This window comes from Tursiops truncatus, chromosome 14 (genome assembly GCF_011762595.2).
Source record: "Tursiops truncatus isolate mTurTru1 chromosome 14, mTurTru1.mat.Y, whole genome shotgun sequence".
In the NCBI taxonomy this organism is placed as follows: domain Eukaryota; kingdom Metazoa; phylum Chordata; class Mammalia; order Artiodactyla; family Delphinidae; genus Tursiops; species Tursiops truncatus.
In genome coordinates, this window is record NC_047047.1 from 24,415,146 (window position 1) to 24,441,532 (window position 26,387).

At 38.4% G+C, this 26,387-nt stretch overlaps 1 protein-coding gene and 1 pseudogene across 7 annotated transcripts in view; one reads left to right on the forward strand and one right to left on the reverse strand.

Moving 5' to 3' along the window:
- The window catches only part of LOC109551027 (ATP synthase peripheral stalk subunit d, mitochondrial-like), a 67,583-nt gene that overhangs the window by 1,758 nt on the left and 39,438 nt on the right, over positions 1-26,387 (reverse strand). For 5 of the 7 annotated variants that reach the window (XR_012325633.1, XM_073791206.1, XM_073791205.1 and 2 more), the window contains one exon: positions 1,990-2,045. Coding sequence is in view for 4 of the 7 variants with exons in the window: in XM_073791206.1 (XP_073647307.1) it covers positions 1,990-2,045 (56 nt within the window). In the remaining 3 variants the exon portion in view is untranslated. The other 2 variants (XR_012325632.1, XR_012325631.1) reach the window with 2 other exon arrangements.
- LOC117307819 (uncharacterized protein C2orf78-like) lies at positions 22,103-26,361 on the forward strand (annotated as a pseudogene).

A 26,387-nucleotide genomic window follows, 5' to 3' on the forward strand; every position in this document is an offset into this window, starting at 1 on the left:
CAATTAGAGTATAGATCTTGTGGGGTCTTATAACCACGTTGAGGAGTTTAGACTTTATTATAAGAACAAAGGGAAACCATATAATTTTTATCAAGATATTCATCAGAGGATTAACATGATCACACTTACATTTTTGAAAGGTCACTTTGTGGAAAAGAGAATGATTGAATTGGAACAGGATTGAAGCAGAAGGATCAATTAGGAACTTGTTGCCATAATCCAGGAGAGTTTAAATTGGCCCTGAATAAAAAAGTGGTAGTGTGGTAGATGTAAATTATTTTGGAGTCCTCTCTCTCTCATACACACACAACCTTCAGGAATTGATTAGTGACAGTGGGCTAGGAAGAATTTAGAGATGAAGTCTTCATGTGGACAGTGTTGGGTCTACTGAGATAAGAGACACAGGATGGGGAGAAGTTTTGAGGTGGAGGGTGGGGGGTGAATATGTTTTGGTATATGTTTGGTATATTATGTTTATTATTTTAATACCCTAAATATACAAAGGGAAGTAGCCAATAAGCTATTTGATAAATGGGTCTTAAGTTAGGAGATTGGAGACAGTATTCTGATGATAACTGAAGCTATATGAGCCGATGGGCAAAGTATTTAGCAGGTGCTCTCTCAATAGTTGTCATGGGACCAGCAGGTAGACAAGAATCAAAATGTTGATTAAGGTGAAGAACAAAAGGGCATATTTTATGTAAAATTACCAAACATTTTGTGTTAACTCAAAAAATAAATATATTCACATGACAATCTTTGATATAAAATTATGGCTTTTCAAAAACTTAGGTCTAGTGATTAGAGTTTTACATGGTATTTCTTGCTGAGTTCATACTTGGAATGAAGCACCTGCAATTCCCAGTTTTCAGCCTCTATAAAGTGGAATGAAGGCCAAAAAATGCTTGCAAAGAATCTATATATATATTCTCTCTAGAGATTCACTTTTCCTTTTGGTTATTTATAGTTGTTTCTGTCAACCTAATTCTCCTTCTTCTTCTTTTTTATTAAGCAGCTTTGTCCTGAATCTTTCTAAAGCATTAAACATTTTCTTTATGAAGTCACACTTGTCAAATTATGGAATATTTAATTATAGCGCATATAACATAACAAGTGGAATTAGATGAGGAAGAAATACTCATTGTTGTAAGTACACAACTCAATGGGAGGGGACATTTTACAGAGTAACTGAGCAGACTGAGTGTGGGTCAGAGTGTTTTACAAAGAAAGTGAGGTATATTGCTTTATTTGCTAATTAGTTGAGACTGTTTAAGAGAGGTATAACATAAATCCTAAGAATATAAATTAGTGATGCTTGCCTTTAAATCATGAATTCTGTTTTGCAACATCAACATTTAAAATAAAACATTTATTTCTCCATCTATCAGAATTGCTGCCCCTGTCTTTTGGTTTATAATAGGAGCAATAAGGCATTAACAAAGCCTATCTTTCCCATTTTTTCTAGTAAAAAGTGAAATTTCATATTAAAACAGTGATCTTAATGTTACACGAAATCTTGGTGACCAAGAGCAAATTTCATAGTCAAGAGAACCTTTGCCTTTTCTGCTGTTTCTGAAATGTTTTGAACTTTTCCCAAATCTAATCTTATGCACAGGGGGTGGTTAGATTGCTGAGTTTGAAAATCGCTGCATTGAGCTGGGCATAATCAGCCTCTTTTAGTAGTTTGTGTTCACCTTTGTGTGCTGCTCATAATCAGAGTGGCTTCACCTCTCACTAGCTGTCCAGGAGTGTTTAAGATGATAAAGCTTTAATTTTCAGTCTGTTAAAAATTCCCTGGGTTCCTCATCCTGCCTCTCTTTGTTTCTTCTACATGAATTTCAAGAGATAAAACATGGTGCAGGGCACTGCTCTGTTGACAAAATAAAATTCTGATTCCAATGGCAGACCTCCCTACTGATTTATTTGTCTTGAAAGAGAGAGCTTCCCTCTTGAATTCAATGTTTCTCATACCCACCTAAACTTACCCACCTTGTTCCTCCTTCTGTCTTCCCTCTTGTTCCTTAACACCATCATTCCCTGTCCACCTGTAATGCCAAATCATAAATGTGAGCAGCATCCTAGTCTCTTTCTTTTCCAACTCTACACAGTATTGGTCACCACACATTATCAATTCTGTCTTCTAAATTTATCCTCCCAATTTTGCCCATACTACCACTGGATTCTTTCACCTGGATTATAGTCTAGGACTTCCAATTTATCTTCCTCCCATTAGATTCAGCCCTATTTTCATCAGCCATCCACACTGCCACCAAAATGACATTTCTAAATTGCAAATCTGTGTATGTCATTTGCCTGTCTAAAACTCCACCCAGTTGCTCATCTCCTTCAGGATAAAAAGTCCAAGCTTTTTACCTTGAACCCTCTGGTCTCTTCAGCTCCCCTCTCTCCATGTGTCAGACTCCTTTGAGCCTCCAAATCCACTGCCTATTTTCATGCCCCCTTGCATTGCATGTGTTCTCTCAGTATATACAGCTTCCCCACTTGGAAGCATGGCAAACTCCTTCTCATCCTTTAAAACCCATGTGTCACTTTCTCCCAGAAGTTGCCCTGTACCACCCTCAATTCTTCACTTCTTCCTGGGTGTCATTTTGGAATATTGATCTGCTGCGAGTATGTAAATATTTATTGGAGAGTCTATTTCCCTGTATGGTTGTGATCTCCTTGATCCTAGTTTTAGTTTCCTAAACTAAAGCAAAGTGCTGGCCACACTGAGAGAAATAAAACATTATTAATGGTTGATGTAATCATATGAATGAATGTCCCTAGCATAGTTCCCTCTTTTATCCCTTTTGCTAGCAAGGAAAACTGCAGTCCTGAATAAAGGAGATGCTCACTGCATTTGCCTAGTGGAATTAGATAGAACAGATCTCCATGAGAAAAAAAAAATAATCTTGTTGGAGATGCCAGGTATTTGTCACTCTAGGGATTAGACAAAAAGAATGTCTGGTCTCTAAGTATTCTGGATTTCACTCACCTCAACCTTCACCTTGGAAGGAAACTCCACCAACAATGTAGTAACATGGAATTTTCTTGGCATGTTTTGTGAAAATTACCACCATATAGTCAACTAAACTGTGTAAAACAATAAATATCACTTAATTTTCTTAGATTTAATGAGCACTTCCGGTGTTGTGTGCCAACCTTAGGGAGAGAGACTTTTTGGAAAGGGTTAGGACTTAGTGGGTCAGCAATTGGGAATGTGGGTTTTATTATCCAAGTAGTAATGTCACCTTTAAATACTGAGGTGACATTATCTGTAAAGTAGCTCTCCATTCACTACTACACTTATAGAGAGTAAAGCTACTCTCCAGCTCCAGAACAGCTAATGCAAAATTTAACCAGACAGTCCCTAAGAAATTAGGATTCTGGATTGCAAGTGAAATAGCCTAGATGAACTAGCTTAAACACAAAAGGGGAATATAAGATTGTCTCATGGAACCCAAGAATGAGAACACACCTGCTGGAAAAGCAGGGCCTCAAAGTGCCCTGGTTCATCTCTCATATCTTCTCTCCCCTCACCAGTTGTAGCCTCTACTTTCTATCTTCTGTAGATCAGCCATCTCTGCTTTCTCCTTGCAGGTGAGAGAGTTTCTTTGTAATAATTTAATTTTTTTTTAATTTTTAAAAGTATCATAGCAAAATGAACTTTTTTCTTTTGAAAAATACTTATGAATTTTGTGAATTTTAATGCACATATAAATTTGTGTAACCACTATCACATCAGGATACAGAACGGTTTCATAACCTCCCAAACTATCACATGCTATCCCTTTTCAGTCACACTTTGCCCCCATCCATAACCCCTGGCAACCACTGATATGTTCTCCATCACTATAGTTTTGTCTTTTTGAGAATGTAATATAAGCAGAATCATACAGTATGTAAATTTGGAGAACTGGCTTCCTTCAATCGCCATAGTGTCTTTGTGATTAACTCAAGTTGATGTATGTATCACTAGTTTCTTCCTTGTTACAGAGGTATATTATTCCATTGTGTGAATGTACCAAATTTTGTTTAATCCATCCAGCTACTGTAGAATGAGATGAAGTTTTAATGCTTATCTCTTTAGTTGCAAGAAAATAACTAATTGATGTTCTTGGTTTCAAATCCAGAAACCCTTGTGAGTTACTAACAGGCCTATCATGAATTAGATCACCATCTCTGAAGAAATCAGTTAGAATTCAGGATAAGGTGTTGAACTGGTCTAACTTGGGTCTATGCTCAGTCCTATTGTTTCATCTTCGACCACAAGGGCACACTATTAAGAGAACAAGGCAGCTGCCACAGAAACCATAAGGATGAAGAGGAAGAGGAGTGAGGGGTGAAAAAAAATGCATTCTTAACCAATTACCTCATAAACTTGTTTTTCATTAAACTTCTTCCCAGATAAATTGGTCTAAAAGGTATGGTTTGCCAACCTTGATTCATAAACTGTTAGCGCTGTGTTGCAAACTCAATTTGGTAGGAACAATTACATTCCTTCATTGTCTGAGTGGTAACAGACAAGGGGCAGTGACTGCTTGTGGATCATATGGCCCAGCTCACTTACCTTCGCTAGATTGGCCCTGCTCCCTTAGCATTGTGACTTATTTAAGTGTCCAGGTACACACAGAAGATCAAAGAAACATATGGTGGAAGCCCAACCTGGTGCAAACATTTTGTTTGTAAGTCATGGTCTCATCTCTCATTTGCCTTTTCTTTCCTTGAAAAATAAAAGATTTCTTTTTCTTGTTTTTCCATCTAAAATGTTGTCCTATCTAAGGCATTTTCTAGTCAGTGCTGCACTGCCTTCAAAATACATTTTTCTATCCAGTGCACAATAATTGCTGAGATCAATGAAAGTTTGAAATCAGGCTTCCACTCAGCTTTGTCTGTCACCCGTATATCACTTACATCAAAGAGACCTGCCTCTGCTTAAATCCCTAAAGCCAAGGAAACAAAAAAGAAAAAGCCAACCATTGTTGATATCACTCTCAAAAGACACTGCCTTGTCTTTTGTTCCTGGGGAAGGGGAGAAATAGGGGAGGGTGACCTCAAGCATAAGTAAAGTAGTTGGGGCTCAGGGTCTACTAACCCTTCAATCAGAATAGTACTCTTGTGATTTCTGTTACATACAGGGCCTCTGTGTAGATTTTATTAGAAGAAAAGCATTCCATTGCTGAAGAAAAACTCTGACAACAGCCTAGCCAAATACAGAGATACAGAGATTCCTACCATCTGCTAGTCTTGCTTTGTTTCTTCTGTTTTGCTTTTCTCTTATGGACTTTTATTCTTTGGAAGTTGTTTCTCTAGGAACTGCCTTGTACATAATTTAGTTATCCATTTTTGGTGTATTCAAGAAAATTTTTTTTAAAGTTTTTAAAAATTATGGAAATAATGTTCAGTTAGAAAAATTGTAAAATGTATAAAAGAAAAAAGAGGTGGCTAAAAATCATCCTTTAATCCATCACCCAGAGACAGCTACTTTCAACATTCAATCCAATACTAAATCCTATCATTGTACTGTCAATATATTTGGGAAATTCATCCATTTTATTCCATTTCTACTACCAAGTATTAGTAGAAATTTCTACTAGTCCAAGTTTTATAACTGGTCTCTCAATCTGTTAAAAATATCCATTACACCCCTGGTTAAAAATTTTCAGCTGATACTCAATAGACAAGTAAAACACATTTCCTATGAACCACTAGGGGTTGAATGCTTTGGCCTTGGGAACTTTTTTTTTTCTTGCGGTACGCAGGCCTCTCACTGTTGTGGCCTCTCCCATTGTGGAGCACAGGCTACGGACGCACAGGCTCAGCGGCCATGGCTCACGGGCCTAGCCTCTCCACGGCATGTGGGATCTTCCCAGACTGGGGCATGAACCCGTGTCCCCTGCATCGGCAGGTGGACTCTCAACCACTGCACCACCAGGGAAGCCCTTGAGAACTTTTTTCATCACGTTTTCATTCTCTCCACTATGTTTACTCTGAGGATCTCATGTCAATACTCAATGGTTCCGTCTGCACAATATATCTAAGAGATTTCTTCATGTGCGTGTGTTGACACCCACCCCCAGGTTCTAGTGCTAATATAGATGAATTCCTCTTTGGTTACTTCATTGAAAATGTGAGAAAGGAGAGACTAGGTACATAGAATCATGTTGCTATCTTGCCTCCTTAAGAGAAAGTTCTTTTCCACTAAGACATGATGATGAAAGTCAAAATAAACAGATTTGGCCATACAGGGTGCATGATTACCAGGGAGTACTTCTTTCAACACTGGAAAGGCAATATTGTCACCATCATTGGTCCTCTCTTTGACCTCAACCACATGATCTGTGGTTTTAGTGTCCATGGAAAGTTCAATGGCAGTGTCTAAGCTGAGACAGGAAAGCTTGTGATCAATGGCAGTAAATCTCCATCTTAAAATATCAAATGGGGGTGATGCTAGTGCTGAATATGATGTGGAATCCACTGGTGTCTTCCTTACCTTATAGAAGCCTGGGGTTCACTTAAAGTATAGATACCAAAGGATCATCACCTCTGCCCCTTCTGCTGATGCTGCCTAGCTGATGTTTCAATGTTATGGCAGTGAAACATGATGTATGACCACTCCCTCAAGATGATCAGTAATGCCTCCAGCAGAAGTCTTGGCCTCCCTGGCCTAGGTCACCATGACAACATTGGCATTTTAGGGAGATTGGTAACTATATCCATGCTATTATTGCCATATCAAAAGCTTTACATATCTCCTCTGGAAAACTGGCATGATGGCTGGGGTTCTTCTCAGAACATCCACTGGTACTGTCAAGGCTGTGGGAAGGACCTTTATGAGCTGAACAGAAAGATCACTGACATGGTCTTCTTACTCCCAGGGTGTCTGTCATGGATCTGACCTGACCTCTGGAGAAAGTGAAAAATATGACAACATCGAAAAGCAGTAAACAATTAGTTAATAATGGAAACTCACATAAGACTATCAGCTGACTATTAAGCAGAAATTTTTTCACCAGAAAAAGTGGCATAATATGTTCAAAGTGATAAAAGGAGAAAAAAAACATTTAACCAAGAATACTCTACCTTGAAAAGTTATCATTCAGAATTGAAGGAGAGATGAAGAGTTTTACAAACAAGCAAAAGCTAAAAGAATTCTGCCTACTAAATCAGCTTTCAAAGAAATGTTAAAAGGACTCCTCTAAGTGAAAAAGAAAAGACCTCAACTAGAATATGAAAATTATGAAAGGAAAAATCTCACTGGTAAAGGAAAATATAAGCAAAGGAAGTAGATCAACCACTTATAAAGCTAATAGGAAGGTTAAGAGAAAAAAACAGTAATCCATCTATAGGCACAATAAGTAGTTAAGGTGTGCACACACAAAAAAGATGTAAAATATGATGTCAAAAACTTTAAATGTGGGGTGTAACAGTAAAAATGCTGGGTTGCTCAAATGCATTCAAAATTAAGAGATCGACTTAAAATAATCATATATATATACATATTAGATACATACACACACACAAAGAAAAAGGAATACAAACATAACACTAAAGATTGTCATCAAATCACAAGGGAAGAGAGCAAAATAAAAAGAAAGGAACAAAAAAGAACAACAAAAACAACTAGAAAACAAGTAACAAAATAGCAATAAATGCATACCTACCAATAATTACTTTAAATGTAAATGAACTAAATTCTCCAACCAAAAGACATAGAGTGGCTGAATGGATACAAGAATAAGACCTGTATATATGCTGCCTGCAAAAAAAACCAAAACAAACAAAAATAAAACTTCAGAGCTAAAGACACACACAGACTGAAAGCGAGGGAATGGGAAACGATACTCCCTGCAAATGAAAATGGAAAGAAAGGTGGGGTAGCTATACTTATATCGGACAAAGTAGACTTTAAAACAAAGACTGTAACAAGAGACAAAGAAGGACATTACATAACACCCCACTTACATCAATGGACAGATCATCCAGATAGAAAATTAATAAGTATACTCTGGCCTTAAATGACATTTTACACCAGGTGGACTTACTTTATATATATATATATATATATATAAAACTTTATATATATATAACATTCCATCCAAAAGTAGCAGAATACACATTCTTTTCAAGGGCACATGGTGTATTATCCAGGATATATCACAAGTTAAACCCCAAAACAAGTCTCAAATTTAAGAAGATTGAAATTCTATCAAGCACATTTTTCAACCACAATGGTATAAGACTAGAAATCAACCACAAGAAAAATACTACAAAAAACACAAACTCATGGAGGCTAAACAACATGCTAAACAACGAATGGGTCACTGAAGAAATCAAAGGGAAATTTAAAAAATACCTGGGGACAAATGAAAATGGAAAGACAATGATCCAAAAACATGTGGAAGGGCGAGAGAGAGTCATGGACATATACACACTAACAAACGTAGTAAGGTAGATAGCTAGTGGGAAGCAGCCGCATGGCACAGGGATATTGGCTCGGTGTTCTGTGACAGCCTGGAGGGGTGGGATAGGGAGGGTGGGAGGGAGGGAGACGCAAGAGGGAAGAGATATGGGAACATATGTATATGTATAACTGATTCACTTTGTTATAAAGCAGAAACTAACACACCATTGTAAAGTAATTATACCCCAATAAAGATGTTAAAAAAAAAAAAAAAAAAAAAAAAAAAAAAACAAAAACATGTGGAATATAGAAAAAGCAGTTCTAAGAAAGTTTATAGGGATACAAGCCTACCTCAGGAAAAACAAAAATTCAAAATAAACAATCTAACATTACACCTAAAAGAGCTAGAAAAAGAACAAATAAAACCCAAAAGTAGTAGAAGAAAAGAAATAATAAATATCAGAGCAGAAATAAATAAAATAAAGATTAAAAATGAAAATGAAACTAAGAGCTGGTTCTTTGAAAAGATAAACAAAATTGACAGACCTCTAGCCAGACATGAAGAAAGAGAGAAGGCTCAAATAAATAAAAACAGAAATGAAAGAGAGGTTACAACCAAAACCACAGAAACTCAAAGATCATAAGAGATTTATTATGAATAATTATATGCCAATAAAATGGACAACCTAGAAGAAGTGGATAAATTTATAAATATACAATCTCCCACTACTGAGTCAAAAAGAAATAGAAAATGTGAACAGATCAATTACCAGTAATTGAGGTTGAATTAGTAATCAAAAAATGCTCAACAAACAAAAGTCCAGGACCAGACAGCTTCACAGGTGAATTCTATAAAACATTTAAAGAAGAATTAGCACCTATCCTTCTCAAACCATTTCAAAAAATTGATGGGTAAATAATGCTTACAAACTCATTCTACAGAGCCAGCATCACCCTGGTACCAAAACTAGACAAAGATACTACAGAAAAAGAAAAGTATAGGCCAATATCACTAATGAGCATAGAAGCAAAAAGCCTCAACAAAATATTAGCAAACTGAATTCAACAATACATTAAAAGGGTCATACACCACGATCAAGTGGCATCTATCCCAGGATGCAAGGATGGTTCCATATCTGCAAATCAATTGATGTGATACACTACCTTAACAAATTGAAGAATAAAAATCTTATGGTTACCTCAATAGATGCAGAGAAACCTTATGACAAAATTCAACATACATTTATGATTTTTAAAACTCTCAAAAAAGTGGGTATAGAAACATATCTTAATATGTTACTCATACTTAACATAAAAGCCATATGTGACAACACGTTACTCAATGGTGAAAAGCTGAATGCATTTCCTCTAAGATCAGGAAAAAGATAAGGATGCCCACTCACTCAACTTTTGTTCAACATAGTATTGAAAGTCCCCGCCACAGCAATAAGCAAGAAAAAATAAAAGGACCCAAATTGGAAGAGAGGATTGAAACTGTCATTATTTGCAGATGACATGATATTATATATAGAAAATTCTATAGACTCTACCAAAGAACTATTAGAACTAATAAATGAATTCAGTAAGGTTTCAGGGTTACAAAATTAATGTACAGAAATCTGTTTCATTGCTATATATTAACAATCAGAAAGAGAAATCAAGAAAACAATCTGATCTACAACTGCATCAAAAAGAATAAAATATCTAGGAATCAACTTAACCAAGTAGGTAAAAGGCATGTACTCAGAAAACTATCACACATTGATGAAAGAAACTGAAGAAGACACCCAAAATAAAAAGATATAATGTTCATAAATTGGAATAATTACTATTGTTAAAATGACCATACTACCCAAGGCAATATAGAGATTCAAGGCAATTCCTCCTATCAAAATACCAAGGACATTTTTTTCCCCATGGATTTCGAAAAAATAATTCTAAAATTTCTATGGAAGCACAAAAAACCCCAAATAGACTAAATGATCTTGAGAAAGATGAACAAAATTGAAGGTACCACACACCCTAATTTAATCTATACTACAAAGCTACTCTTATTGGAACTGTATGGCATTGGCACAAAAACAAGCACATAGATAAATGGAACAGGATAGACAGACAGAAATGAACCCACACTTATATGGGCAATTAATCTATGACAAAAGAGGCAAGAATATATAATAGAGAAAAGACAATCTTCAATAAATTGTGTTGGGAAAACTGGAGAGCTACATGCAAAACAATCAAACTGGACTACTTTCTATCACCGTATACAAAAATAAACTCAAAATGGATTAAAGAGTTAAATGTAAGGTCATAAATGTCTAAAAGAAAACACAGGCAGTATACTCCTTGACATTGGTCTTAGCAGTATTTTTTTTGGATATGTCAAGGTAAACAAAAGCAAAAATAAACAAATGGGACTCTATCAAGCTATAAACCTTTTGCATAGCAAAGGAAACTATCAATAAAATGAAAAGGCAGCCTACTGAATAGGAGAAGATATTTGCAAACAATATATCTGACAAGGGGTTAATATCCAAAATATCAAAGGGGAGACCTTCAAGATGGCAGAGGAGTAAGATGTGGAGATCACCTTCCTCCCCACAAATACATCAAAAATGCATCTACATGTGGAACAACTCTTACAGAACACCTACTGAATGCTGGCAGAAGACCCCAGACTTCCCAAAAGGCCAGAAAATCCCAACGTACCTGGGTAGGGCAAAAGAAAAAAGGAAAAACAGAGACAAAAGAATAGGGACAGGGCCTGCACCTCTGGGAGAGAGCTGTGAAGGAGGAAAAATTTCCACACACTAGGGAGCCCCTTCACTGGTGGGGACAGGGTGTGGGCAGGGCAGAAGCTTCAGAGCCACAGAGGAGAGCACAGCAACAGGAGATCAGTGCTGACCAGCACTCACCAACCTGAGACGCTTGTCTGCTTGGGTCGGGTGGGGGCTGGGAACTGAGGCTCTGGCTTCAGAGGTCAGACCCCAGGTAGAGGACTGGGGTTGGCTGCATTAAGACAGCCTGAAGGGGGTTAGTGTGCCACAGCTAGCCAGGAAGGAGTCAGGGGAAAAGTCTGGAGCTGCTGAAGAGGCAAGAGATCATTGTTTTGGGGTGCATGAGGAGAGGGAATTTGTACTCCATGTGCCCACAGAAGGCAGAGCTCTGCCTAAGCAAGCTCCAGAGATAGACATGAGCCACAGCTATCAGCTCAGACCACAGAGATGGGCATGAACTGTTAACCTTACAACCGCCACCAACAAGAATCCTGTGTGCAAGTGCAGGTCACTAACCACATCCCGCTGGGAACCTGTGCAGCATGCCACTGCCAGGGTCCCGAGACCAAGGGACAACTTCCCCGGGATAACACATGGCATGCCTCAGGCCATTGCAATGTCAAACCGGCCTCTGCCACTGCAGGCTTGCACGGCATTCCAATTACGACTACCATACCCCTCCCTCTCCCTGGCCTGAGTGAGCAAGAGAGCTCTAATAACATGCCTGAGGGTGGCCTACAGGCAGAGGAGGGGCCAAAACCAAAGCTGAAGCCCAGGAGTTGTGTGAACAAAGAAGAGAAAGGGAAATTTCTCCCTGCAGCTTCAGGAGCAGCAGATTAAATACCCACAATCAACTTGTTGAACCCTGCACATGTGGAATACCTGAATAGACAATAAAAGTTCCCAAAATTGAGGTGGCAGACTTTGGAAGCAACTGTAGACATGGGGTTTGTTTTCTGCATCTGATTTGTTTCTGGTTTTTATGTTTATCTTAGTTTAGTTTTTAGTGCTTGTTATCATAGGTGGATTGATTTGTTGGCTCCATTTGTTTATTGGTTTGGTTGCTCAATTCCTTTTTAAAATTTTAAATTTATTTTATTATTTTTTAAATTTATAATTTTTTTTTCTTTTTTCTCTTTTTGTGAGTGTGTATGTGTATGTTTTCTTGTGTGATTTTGTCTGTTTAGGTTTGCTTTTAACATTTTTCCTAGGGTTCTGACTGTTCTTTTTTGGTTGTTATTTTTGTTTGTTTCTTTGCTTTCTTTTTATGAGTGTGTATGTTTCTGTGTGTGATTTTGTCTGTTTAGTTTTGCTTTTACCATTTGGTTTGGGGTCCTTTCTGTTGGTTTTCTTTTTTTTCTTCCTTTTCTTCTGAGCCGTGTGGCTGGCTGGGTCTTTGTGCTCCAGCTGAGTGTCAGGCCTGAGCCTCTGAGGTGGAAGAGCCAAGTGCAGAACATTGGAGCACCAGAGAACTCCCAGCCTCACGTAATGTCAATTGACAAGAGCTTTCCTAGAGATCTCCATCTCAACACAAAGACACAGCTCCACCCAACTGCCAGCAAGCTCCAGTGCTGGATGCCCCATGCCAAACAACTAGCAAGACAGGAGCACAACCCCACTCATTAACAGAGAGGCTGCCTAAAGTCATACTAAGTTCACTGACACCACAAAACACACCACTGGATGGAACCCTGCCCACCAGAAGGACAAGATCCAGCCCCACCCGTTGGAAAACAAGCACCAGTCCTCTCCACCAGGAAACCTACACAAGCCACTGAACCAACCTCACCCACTGGGGGCAGACACCAAAAACAATGGGAACTACAAACCTGCAGCCTGCAAAAAGCAGACCCCAAACACAGTAAGATAAACAAAATGAGAAGACAGAGAAACATGCAGCAGATGAAGGAGCAAGATAAAAACCCACCAGACCCAACAAATGAAGAGGAAATAGGCAGTCTACCTGAAAAAGAATTCAGAATAATGATAGTAAAGATGATCCAAAATCTTGGAAATAGAATAGAGAAAATGCAAGAAACATTTAACAAGGACCTAGAAGAACTAAAGAGCAAACAAACAATGATGAACAACACAATAAATGAAATGAAAAATACTCTAGATGAGATCAATAGCAGAATAACTGAGGCAGAAGAACGGATAAGTGACCTGGAAGATAAAATGGTGGAAATAACTGCCACAGAGCAGAATAATGAAAAAAGAATGAAAAGAATTGAGGACAGTCTCAGAGACCTCTGGGACAACGTTAAATGCACCAACATTCGAATTAAAGGGGTCCCAGAAGAAGAAGAGAAAAAGAAAGGGACTGAGAAAATATTTGAAGAGATTATAATTGAAAACTTCCCTAATATGGGAAAGGAAATAGTCAATCAAGTCCAGGAAGTGCAGAGAGTCCCATACAGGATAAATCCAAGGAGAAACAGGCCAAGACGCATATTAACCCAACTAACAAAAATTAAATACAAGGAAAAAAATATTAAAAGCAGCAACGGAAAAGCAACAAATAACACACAAGTGACTCTCCATAAGGTTAACAGCTGATCTTTCAGCAGAAATTCTGCAAGTAAGAAAATGCTAATTTGAAAAGATATATGAACACGGGATTTTTGTGGCATTATTTACAATACCCAAGATATGGGAAGAACTTAATTGTTAGGTTGGTAGATGAATGGATAAAGAAGATGTGGTATATATTATATATAATAGTCCATTGTATATACAATGGAATATTATTCAACCATGAAAGTGAAATCTTGCCATTTGTGACAACATGGATGTACCTAGAGAATATTGAGCTAACTGAAGTAAGTCAGACAGAGAAAGACAAATACTATATGATTTCACTTATATGTGAAATCTAAAAAAGGAAATGAACAAACATAAAAAAACAGAAATAGATTCATAGATACAGAGAACAAATGTGTTTGCCAGAGGGAAGGGTTGTGTTTGGATAAGTGAAATAGATGAGGATATTAAAAGCCTCCATTTATAAAATAAATAAGCCAGAGTGATGTGATCTACTGTGTAGGGTATATAGTCAATATGGCAACTAGACTTATTGTGGTGTTCATTTTGGAATGTATAAAATATTGAATCACTATGTTACACATGAAACTAATGTAAATATAGTTGTAAGTCAACTATACTTCAAAAAAAGGTAGTAAAGCAGACATCAGAGGGACTGTTTATAGGTACCCCAAGTGACACTGATGATTTTTAGTCATACCTGCTCCTCCACCTTTGATTTTTCTTTGCCCTCAAAAAACCGTGTCAAGCTTATATTCTAATGTGATGATGGATTTTTCTATAGTGTCTCTGTAATAGACTGACACCCATGTGTCCTCTAAGGAATACGCACACTAGACCAGACCATCAGCTCCAGCAACAGCATGAAAAGACAAAGACTCTTGGCCTCTGGGGGGGTTTGGGAAATGTCACTGGTGCTATAGACTGACCTTATCAGAATAGCTTAAAAGCATTTTGAGAATATTAGCTATTAAGACCATAAGTAACTGTCAAATCTTTATTTTTTAAAACTTTTATTGAAGCGCAGTTGATTTACAATGTTGTGTTAATTTCTGCTGTACTGCAAAGTGACTCAGTTTTATATATATATATATATTATTATATATATATTATATATTATTTTCTTATTCTTTTCAGTTATGGTTTATCACAGGATGTTGAATATAGTTCCCTGAACTACACACTAGAACCTTGTTTTTTATCCATCCTATATATAATAGTTTGCATCTGCTAATCCAAAATTCCCAGTCCTTCCTTACCCCACTCCCCTCCCCCTTGGCAACCACAAGTCTGTTCTCTATGTCTGTGAGTCTGTTTCTGTTTTGTAGATATGTTCACTTGTGTTGTATTTTAGATTCCATATATAAGTGGTATCATATGGTATTTATCTTTCTCTTTCTGACTTCACTTTAGTATGATAACCTCTAGGTCCATCCACGTTGCTGCAAATGGCATTACATTGCTGAGGAGTATTCCACTGTACACATATACCACATCTTCATCTGTGAATGGACATTTAGGTTGTTTCCATGTCTTGGATATTGTGAATAGTGTTGCTATGAACATAGTGGTCCATGTATCTTTTTGAATTATAGTTTTGTCTGGGTATATGCCCAGGAGTAGGATTGCTGGATAATATGGAACTCTAATTTTAGTTTTTTGAGGAACCTCCATACTATTTTCCATAGTGGCTGCACCAGTACATATTCCCACCAACAGTGTAAGAAGGTTTCCTTTTCTCCACATCCTCTCCAGCTTTTATTATTTGTAGACATTTTAATGATGGCTATTCTGACTGGTGTGAGGTGGTACCTCATTGTAGTTTTGATTTGTATTTCTCTAATAATTAACAATGATAAGCATCTTTTCATGTGCCTTTTGGCCATCTGCATGTCTTCTTTGGAGAAATGTCTATTTAGGTCTTCTACCCATTTATCAATTGGGTTGTTTGTTCTTTTGTTATTGAATTCTATAAGCTGTTTGTATATTCTGCAAATCAAGCCCTTGTCAGTCGCATCTTTTGCAAATACTTTCTTCAGTCTGTAGGTTGAGTTTTCATTTTGTTTATGGTTTCATTTGCTGTGCAAAAGCTTATAAGTTTGATTAGGTTCCATTTGTTTATTTTTGCTTTTATTTCTATTGCCCTGGGAGATTGATCTAAGAAAACATTGGTACAATTTACATCAGAGAATGTTGTGCCTATATTCTCTTCTAAGAGTTTTATGGTGTCACATCTTATATGTAAGTCTTTAAGCCATTTTGAGTTTATTTTTGTGCATGGTATGAGGGTGTGTTCTAACTTCATTGATTTACATGTAGCTGTCCAACTTTTCCAACACAACTTGTTGAAGAGACTGTCTTTTTCCCACTGTATATTCTTGCCTCTTGTAAAGAATGAATTGTCCATCAGTATGTGGGTTTATTTCTGGGCTCTCTATTCTGTTCCCTTGATCCATATGTCTGTTTTAGTGCCAATACCACACTGTTTTGATTACTGTAGCTTTGTAGTATTGTCTGAAGTCTGGGAGGGCTATGCCTCCTGCTTTGCTCTTTTTCCTCAAGATTGCTTTGACAATTATGGGTCTTTTATGGTTCCATATAAATTTTAGGATTATTTGTTCTAGTTCTGTGAGAAGATGTCATGGGTAATTTGATAGGGATTGCATTAAATCTGTAAATTGCTTTGGGTTGTATGACCATTTTAACAATATTAACTCTTCCCAAGAGCATTGGCTATCTTTCCATTTCTTTGAATGATCTTCAATTTCCTTTATTAATGTTTTGTAGTTCTCAGCATATAAGTCTTTCACATTCCTTGGTTAGGTTTATTCCTAGGTGTTTTTTTTAAAGATTTTCTTTTGATGTGAACCATTTTTAAAGTCTTTATTGATTTTGTTACAATATGGCTTTTTTTAAATGTTTTTGGTCACGAGGTATGTGGAATCTTAGCTCCCCAACCAGGGATCGAACCTGCACAACCTACATTGGAAAGCAAAGTCTTAATGACTTTACTGCCAGGGAAGTCCCCCTAAGTATGTTATTTTTGATGCAATTTTAAAAAGATTGTTTGTTTACATTCCTTTCTGATATTTCATTGTTACTGTAAGGAAATGTAATGATTTTTGTACGTTAATCTTGTATCCTGCTACCTTGCTGAATTCATTTATCAGTTCTAGTAGTTTTTGTGTGGAGTCTTTAGTGTTTTCTATATATAGCATCATGTCATCTGCATATAATGACAATTTTACCTCTTCCCTACCAATTTGAATACCTTTATTTCTTTTTCTTTTCTGATTGCTGTGGCTAGGACTTCCAATACTATGTTGAAGAAAAGTGGTGAGAGTGGGCATCCTTGTCTTGTTCCAGATTTTAGCATGAAGGCTTTTAAGCTTTTCACTGTTGAATATTATATTGGCTGTGGGTTTATCATAAATAGGTTTTATTATGTTAAGATATGTTCCTTCTATATCCACTTTTGTAGGTTTTATTTTTTAAATCATGAATGGATGTTGCATTTTATCAAATACTTTTTCTGAATATATTGAGATGATCATGTAATTTTTGTCTTGTTGATGTGGTGTATCACACTGATTGATTTGTGTATGTTGAAAAATCCTTGTGACCCTGTCAAATCTTTATATATAGTCTGGTTATTTAATTGCTTCTCTGGGGTAATACTGATTCTGTTTCATATACACTATAGTAAATAATATAATGTTCCTTAAAAGTAGGGTATATGCATGATTAACAGCTGATTTTGTGTTTTTAGGAAAATCGTTTTGTTCCACAAATTTTAACTCTTGATACCAGAAGAAGAGAGATTTATAAAATTAGAGGCTGTGATTCTGTTAGCCTAGAAAGATCTGTGTTAAAGTTTTAAAAATTATCTCAGTAGTCATTTACAGTGACAATAAAAAACAAAGAAGTTCCTTTAAAAAAAGTAGGGTATATGTCACCCTCCATTTTGTATCTATCTCATTGCTTTGCCCAATGTAGGCGACAAACAACTGTTCATTAAAAAAGAGGGAAGGATAGAATAACCCCTGTGGTGTCATTGAAATAGGCTTTTTGCGGTTATGAGACTTTTGCCCTGATTAATGTGTCATTCATAGCTACATTCAATATTAGCTACTAGTTCAAGATCTAGCAATCAAACAAAAAACACATAAAATCTCCTTTAACTGAAAATGAGATATATAGAATTTTTCTGCCATAGTTCTCTCCCTGCTTCTTCCCTCAGAATTTAGTCATTATTTTCCATCTCTTTGTCATCTAAAGATGACTTTTGACTTTTGGGAAAAAGGCAAGTCTCAGCTTCAATATTGATTAGTCAATTTAAACCTTATATGGTCATAGGAACTTAAATAGAAATTCCAGGGACTGAGACAGAGATGATTCTGAAGTCAATGTGAGACTTGAAGGATGAAGCAAGGATTGGGCACAGAGCAGGCAGAGATGAAATGAGACAGAGGAATGAATGAGAGTGTCCAGGAACTAATCTAATTCTAGATTTCAAGAGTTGGGCTGCTTAGGTGAGGTAATTGGCCTCTTGACTGTTCCCTGTGACACTCCCTCCCAATATACACGTGTCTATTAAGCTTCTACCATAATATTTATAGAGCGATCTGTGAATATCTATTTACCTGTATCTCTGCCTCTGTATTTTATCATCTCTGAGTCACTACATCCTAAATTGTATCTAGAATGTTGGAAAGAGCTTAACAACAAGTATTGGTTGAATGAGAGACTGAATGAATAATTTGGGGGATGGATAAAGTGTGGGGAAAATGATAATAATCTAGTGAGATTAGATCAAATGTATCCTAAGACAGAAAATGTCATGTTGTTAGGTAGCTGGGATTGTTAGAGGTTAAAGAGAATCAGTTTAGAGGCTAGACAGGACTAAAAGCCTCCCCAACATCTGGTATAGGCACCAAAATAATTCTGAACCAATGATGTAATAAAAATCTGAGGACAATAAATAGATTATTTGAATCCCTATCCCTGAGCCTCAGTTTCTACATCTGTAAAATGGAGCAATATAGTAGACTACATCATAGATATGTAATGAGTTAAGTCATGTCCGGCACATATAAAAGGATCAGTTATTATAGTACCTCTTAACTCCACCAACCACATGCCCATGATCCACCATCCAAGGTACATCTCATTGCCAACAACTTCTTCCATGCTGTCATATGCTTTACTCTCTCCCTTGCTGACCTCTCCAGTTCTGATAACTTCCCCCTTTTATTTTTACTATGTCCTGTGTATGATTAAAATAATAGGAAGCCTTTATATAGTACCTAACCTATTTTAGACACTGTGCTAATTGCTTTCCATGAATCATTTTAATCTTCCTTACAACTTTATTATGTAGATTACATTATTATCTCCAATTTCTAGATAAAGAAACAGAATCAGGGAGTATATAACATGTCCAAGATCACGAAGGTTGTGATTGATAAATGTGTGAATAAGCCAGCCTTCCCTCTGACCCACTTCATTATCCTTCTCCATATGGCAAATAAATCCCCTTCTTGTGTAATTTCTGCTCACCCACCAGTATACTCTGCTTCCTTGGGTTGCATTTCTTTGGAGCAGACACTCTAGATCCATTCATCTAAGTGGCACATACTGCCTGCTAATACCCAGCTGGGTCTGTCCCCTGGAGCCCACTCACCTCTGGAGATGGGTTGAGTTTCAGGTCCTATATTTTATAGTCTTTCCAGTCCTGCTTAGATAACAAGATGGATCAGCAAAAAGATGCCCTCTCTAACCTATTCCTACCTGTACAAATTACAACCCCACTTTGATGCTCTTTCTACTTCTGCAGAATATGTGATCTGCCTTTTTCAAAATGGACTTTTTTTCTATTTTTATCTGGTATGATTAAAGCTTTCTCCAGATATATACCATAGGAAAGAGTCATGTCATACTTTTTGTTTTATTCTCTTCAAAGACATCACCTTAAAACAGAACAGTGGTTTGAGAGACAGATGGAACTGGACATAGACTTTGATTCTCTACTTCCTAACTTTGCGATTTGGGGAATGTTACTTAACCTCTCTGTGCCTCAAAAATTACATCTATATAATGAAAATAATACTTCATAAGGTTGTCATGATGGTAAAATGAAATAATATGCTTGTAAAATGCTGTGCTTTGCACATAGTCAACACTCAAGCCATAGCAACAACCATTTGACTACCAAAAGCACAAAGCAAAAGCCACTACTTGTTGAATCTACTTGCAGCATTACTGCTAAAACTTGATGAATTAGAACAATACTAAGCATCTTAACAAATTACATGGCATAATTCCTCCTCATATTATTCTTCTGAGGACCAATCATAACCAGCTCAATCTGTTTATGCCAGACTTAAAATCACTCTTTCAGCCACATAGTACTAGTCATTGTAGCCATTCTTATTTAAACACCAGGAAGCTGTATAGGAGCTACAGCCCTAATAATTGTCCAATGCCTTACATCATCAATATTATTCTACCTACCAAACCTGAATTATGAACAAATTCACAGTTGAACTATAGTTCTAGCTCACAGTTTATGAACACTCCTTCCACCTATAGCAGCATTATGACTCCTAGCAACTCTCACCAACCTAACTTTAACCCCCAAAATCAAACTAAATGGAGAACTGTTTGCAGTAATATCATTCTCATGCTCTAATGTTACCATTATCCTAACAGAAATTAATATCATTATAACTGTCCTATATTCCCTCTATATATTAAATATAACACAGCAAGGAAAATATACATATCTTGATTTTTTTGCTCTTTCAGCCACTTCTTTTTATTTACAGTTTATGTTTAATACAATATCAATTCCATAACATGAGAAGTTACTATAAATCAAAGCATAAATACAATAAAAAACAATATACAATCCAAAATAGAGATACAGCATTCAGGTATGAAACAAAAGAGAATGTTCATTCACACACACAATAGCTTGAGATCTGTTGGATATGGTTATTCCAATGTAGGTTTTTAAAGATGGAAAAATATGACTTTGGTTAACTGTGACCATATTAGATTTTGGAACATCTAAGCATCATTGTGTGACCATGTGAACAAAAGACTTTAGGGAATGGCTACTTTTAAAAAGGTTTCTGTGCATCAAAGCAGTTGTGAAAAGTTTTACTTTCCAAAATCAAGCCCACTTTAGGCTTAAGACCGGGTTCCAACTGTCTAAAAATATTGAATGACAACAGAAAGTGTTCCAAATATGGCCATTCTGATTCCGTTTAAAAGGAAGTATTTACAGAAAAGAGTATAATTTTTTTTCTGAATTTAATGTAAGCAAGCTTCCAGTCTTCAGTTCTCGAATATTTGATTTACAGTTTGGTTCCTTCACATATTTACCTTTTTAATTTCAAGGTTTGTCAATTTTACCTTCAAAACAGAGCATTTTTTAAATTGTAAAAATTATTCAACCTATGCAGAAATAAAAAGCATTTTGAAATTAGTTGAGATTAATATACTTCTACTCTTTGTTATCTGTCTAGCTAAATGAATCTAGCACTCTTTTTGAATAAGAATAGTTGATAAGTATATAAGCAAAATGTACTCATTATGCTTGGATTTGGGGTAGATTCCAATCCATCATTGAGCTGGCACATGTCAATGGCTATATAAAAATCCAAATTTGGGGCTTCCCTGGTGGCGCAGTGGTTGAGAGTCCACCTGCCGACTCAGGGGACACGGGTTCGTGCCCCGGTCCGGGAAGATCCCACATGCCGCAGAGCGGCTAGGCCCGTGAGCCATGGCCGCTGAGTCTGCGCGTCCAGAGCCTGTGCTCCGCAATGGGAGAGGCCACAACAGTGAGAGGCCCGCGTACCGCAAAAAGAAATAATAATCCAAATTCAATGTCAAACACAAAGCCCCAGAAGAAAGAGTTCAGTTCCCAAGAGAACAGTGATAGCTTAACATAAAATTTTATTTAGAGTACATCGGCATTAAGTTAGTAATGCTGAAACAACACATGGAGGATTTGCAGTAACACCTGGAAGTTCCTTCTAATGTATGTATAAAGAGAATCATGGAAGCTTTCTGTTTTATCCAATTGTTTTATGGCCTTATAAATTTAATGCACCAAATGAAAACTGAATCTTTGTTCTACATCTTATTCTTTATCTCTAAGTAAGATAAAATCTATTCTCATTTTCAAGGTAGAGTTTTATGTGCCCATACTTCTTAAGCCACATTTAAGAAAATCATCTCAACTAATTTTGGATATTGTCTCTCTTCATCTTGTACAGGAAACTCCAGCAGCTTTAATATTGGCATTCATCATCTAGTCAAACCCTTCACATGCTCTTCAAACCAATCAAATGTGGGATCCTCAACAATTTCTGTCAATAAAATAAGGTGTGAAATCAGCAGATTCATTCAATGAAGCCCTGGTTGTTGTTGTTTTCCTTGTCACACTAGATGTCTAGATGCCTTTTGAACTGGGTTTAGAAGATGGGGATGTATAGATGCTTCTTGCCCTGAGTCTCTTAACAGCAGAGATGTAGAAGGGAGACCGAGATCATGAAGAGACTGGCTGTTGACTGTGGAGCATCATCACTTGACATGATGGTGGCATTGGCTGGATTGGGGGCAGCTGAGATATTCTGGGAGGGGTTACTTGAAGGTGTTACAACAATTGTTTGATTTGAATAAATCTACGTAGGTAAGAGCAGCACCAGAAGCAGCAGCCCCAGTCGGAGCCTGGCCACCATCGTTCTGCTCATGTCCGCTCCATCAGTGTGTAGCGCATCTCACTGGATGCAGGGAGCATGGAGGATCGAGGCTCAGGGCGGGCACAGGCAAAGTCAAATATACATTTCTTGTTAACAGTGTTAAACCATCATTTACATGGGAAAATACCCTCATGAAGTAACGTCAAGTTAAGAAGGCTAATACTGTACATACATATATATATACATTTTGTACATAAGTATATATATACAAACGTTTGACCTAGTGGCACCACATGACAGAGGGAATCTCACCTTCCTCTTTATTTCCCAGCTTCCTGGACCGCATCTCTCTCCACTCACCTCCCCATGGGCCACACCTTCCCAGCCTTCTTTGCTGGTGCCTTGACATCCTCTAACTGGCAAATGTTGCAGTGCTACAGGTCTCTGACTTCAGACACTTCCTTGTTTACAACACCCACTTTCCAGATGATTCCACCTATTTTCATGGGTTTAAATATTGTCTCTTCACTGATGTATCCTAATACATCTACAACACAGACAGGCCCTGGGCTCCTATCATGTTCATGCCTGTCAACATGCCTACAGGACATCTTCACTTGGATTTCTGATCAACTTCACATGCTCAAAACTGAACACCTGATTTCACCTGCATCCTGCAGGATAATATCCATCACTGAACTACTTCTCAAAACCTCCACTGGTACAAATCTGATCTCAGCGGCCAGCACCTCCCAGCTGGATCTATTGCAAGATCTGCTCTCCCTGGCTTCCCTTGGATCCTTTCAGTTTGAGCCTTTAATAACCACTATCTTCGCTCAGGGCTCTATGGTTTTAGACTCTATATAAGAACACCTAGGGCTTCCCTGGTGGCGCAGTGGTTAAGAATCCACCTGCCAATGCAGGGGACACGGGTTCGAGCCCTGGTCTGGGAAGATCCCACAGGCCGTGGAGATACTAAGCCCATGTGCCACAACTACTGAGCCTGCATTATAGAGCCCGTGAGCCACATCTACCGAAGCCCACGCGCCTAGAGCCCGTGCTCCGTAGCAAGAGAAGCCACCGCAATGAGAAGCCCGCACACCGCAACCAAGAGTAGCCCCCGCTAGCCGCAACTAGAGAAAGCCCGTGCACAGCAATGAAGACCCAGTGCAGCCAAACAAATACATACATAAAATAAGTAAGTTCAAAAATAAATAAATAAATATAAAATTTTTAAAAAAGAACACCTAATTCAGGTTGGAAGGTGGGAGGGACACTCTAAATGTCATCTATGCTGCATGTACAAGAACCCTGAGAGCATACCAAGAGGTACCACATTTTTCACTGCTGTAGCCGATCATTCCCCCTGTACTACCACACTGTATCACTCCCTTCCCTGATCTACTGCCACAGTCTCTTTGGAAGGTGTTTCAGAACTCTTGTTATCATAGTGCCAGTTTAACTGTCCTCACTTCCCTAATTTATACCAGGATTTAAGACCTTGTGGTCCGGGATCCTGTCCAGAGCAAGCAGGCTAAGACTCTGTCCTTGTTTATTTATTTCATCAGGAAGGGCTCTACTCCCTCTCCTAGTTCATGGTGTGAAGTGTTCTTAGCCTCTCAGGAAAGTGGGGAGAATTGAAAGGACTCTATAAGAGAATGCTAGGCTTTGTAAAATATTTCGTTTCTTTAAAAAATAAGACTCATTTTTTATTTGACTTTGAACAATCCTAGGAAATACAAAGAAAGCCAAGAATCGGTGACATGAAATGATCACCAGTAAGAATTACAACAGTCACCGCTTATCTCGTAGCATAGGGCACTGTCCGTGATCCTTAAGAAGAGTTACTAGAAATGCCTTGCCCATCTTGCCCCTATACACCAACACATCAATCATGTACCTTGAAAGATACATGAGTGCTGTGTTGGTGTTTAGGGGGAGCATCTCACTTACCAGGGACTGACTTCTACCTTGATTCCTTTGTAGGGATGGAGACTTCCCTGGTGACGAAAAATTCCCTGGGATTGCCACCTCCAAGCCAGACATCTTGTGTGACACAAACTCAAGAACTCCCCAGGTCCTGCAGGAGCAGAAATATCCAGATACTTGAGAGTAACCCACCACCTGAACTTGGGGACATTTCAGGGACAGCTCCAGTCCAGAGCGCCAGTAGTCTCCTGGCCCTGCCTCCAGCTCCAAGCCAGGGACAAATAGAGAGTGAGCACTTGGAGGATACGAAAACCAAGCTTTCAAAGCCTCTGGATGCCTACAGATCCCAAGAGAAAACCAAGAGCCTCCACTACTCCCTTTAGAAATCCCTGACATTCAGCAGCTCCTGGCCTGCACTGATGCATCCCCTTAGCCAAGAGGAGCAGCCTGCTTCTGAAAATGCTGATCTGGGAAAGAACAGCCTGAGTCTTGAGGACCTAGGGACACCTGAAAATGGGATGGAATCTAGCAGTGGTTTTGCAGACATTACTACACTGGCGGAGGATATTCACCTTCCCCAGCTCTTTAATTCTTTGAAAGATCTTGATCCAAAGGTCCCAACAGGATCAAAGCCAAAGACACTCAGAGCCTTTAAGGTGAATCAGAGCCTTTAAGGTGAATCAGGTGCAGGAAAAGCCAAGTGTCATAAAGGTTCCCTCTGCTCAACCCAGGAAGAACAAACATAAAGCCTCTGAGCCTATCAGTGGTGCTCCCAAGGCCAAAATCCAGCCAAAGAATCCAGAGTGCCTGCTAGGGGGAGAAGTGCTTCTATGCCGTGCTGCAGTCAGGGACAGCGCTCCTGTGACCACGGCCAAGCATTCCAAAGGCAAACCTCAGAAAGCTGCATCCAGAAAGATCAGCAATACTCAGAGCCACGGGCAGGAAAGCACCTCAAGGACCAAACGAAGGAAGAAGGCTGAAGAGAAAAAGCAGTCAGGGAACAAAGTCAAGGCAGGAGAGAAGCCAACAATTCCCCAGACGAAGCGAAGGAAGCAGCAAACTGAGCTTATCCAAGAGAGCTTTAAAAAGCCTCGAACCTCCCTAGGCATGTGCAGGCTGGCGTCTGTGATGGTTTTTCATGCACTGGGGGAGAAGAATGATAAGAAAACTGGGCTCTCTTCCTGTCGGGTCTTGGGAAATTCAAGCAACCCTAAACACCCCCAGCTATCCAGCCATGGAGGTATACCCCACGTGAGGGTAAGAGTCCTGAGAAAACTCAAGTCGAAGCCCAGAAACCAGACAGCAGTGCTGGAAAACAGTGTCCATCTCCATCCCAGTAGGAGCTGCCGCCTCCTGGGAAGGTCAAGTTGATACCTCTGCCGTTTTCTGCCTGGGACAAGCCTCAATCTCGACCTGCTCCGCAGAGGCCACAGTCTCTGGCCTCACATCGGCCTGCTGTGGCTGAGTGTGCCCAGCCTGTTTCTACTAACTCAGCTCAACCTCCAGGATTGAAGAGGGTAGAAATGACTCTTTAAATTTACCAGTTAGACTGAGCTATATGTGAACCCTAGGTAATAGCGTGGGAACTGCACAAGCAAAGTGAGACACTGAAGATTCCAATGGTAATAGCCGTACTGTTTTCTAACGGACGAAAAAGATGCCTATATTATAAGTTCTATTTCTCCTGCTTTCTGGCAGTATCATGCTCAGAATAGTGTCCTGGCAAGCAAGTCAGGATACTTAGGTTCTGAAATCTAGTAAGGATACTAACATAATGAGAGAACTTGAACAAGTCAACCCGACCTCTCTGAGCCTCAATTTCCTTCCTCATGAAATGAGACTGTGAGAACAGAAGTTCTCTAAGGACCTCCTAGTTCTAAAATGCTCCCAGTCTAGGAAACAGCATAGAAGTCCATACTAGTGCAGGCTGAAGGGAAAGATAGGTCAGGGAGAAGGTTGCTTCCAGCCTAGAGAACAATGTCTGAACCATACCACTTGGGTCTTCTGCCCATCTGTGCC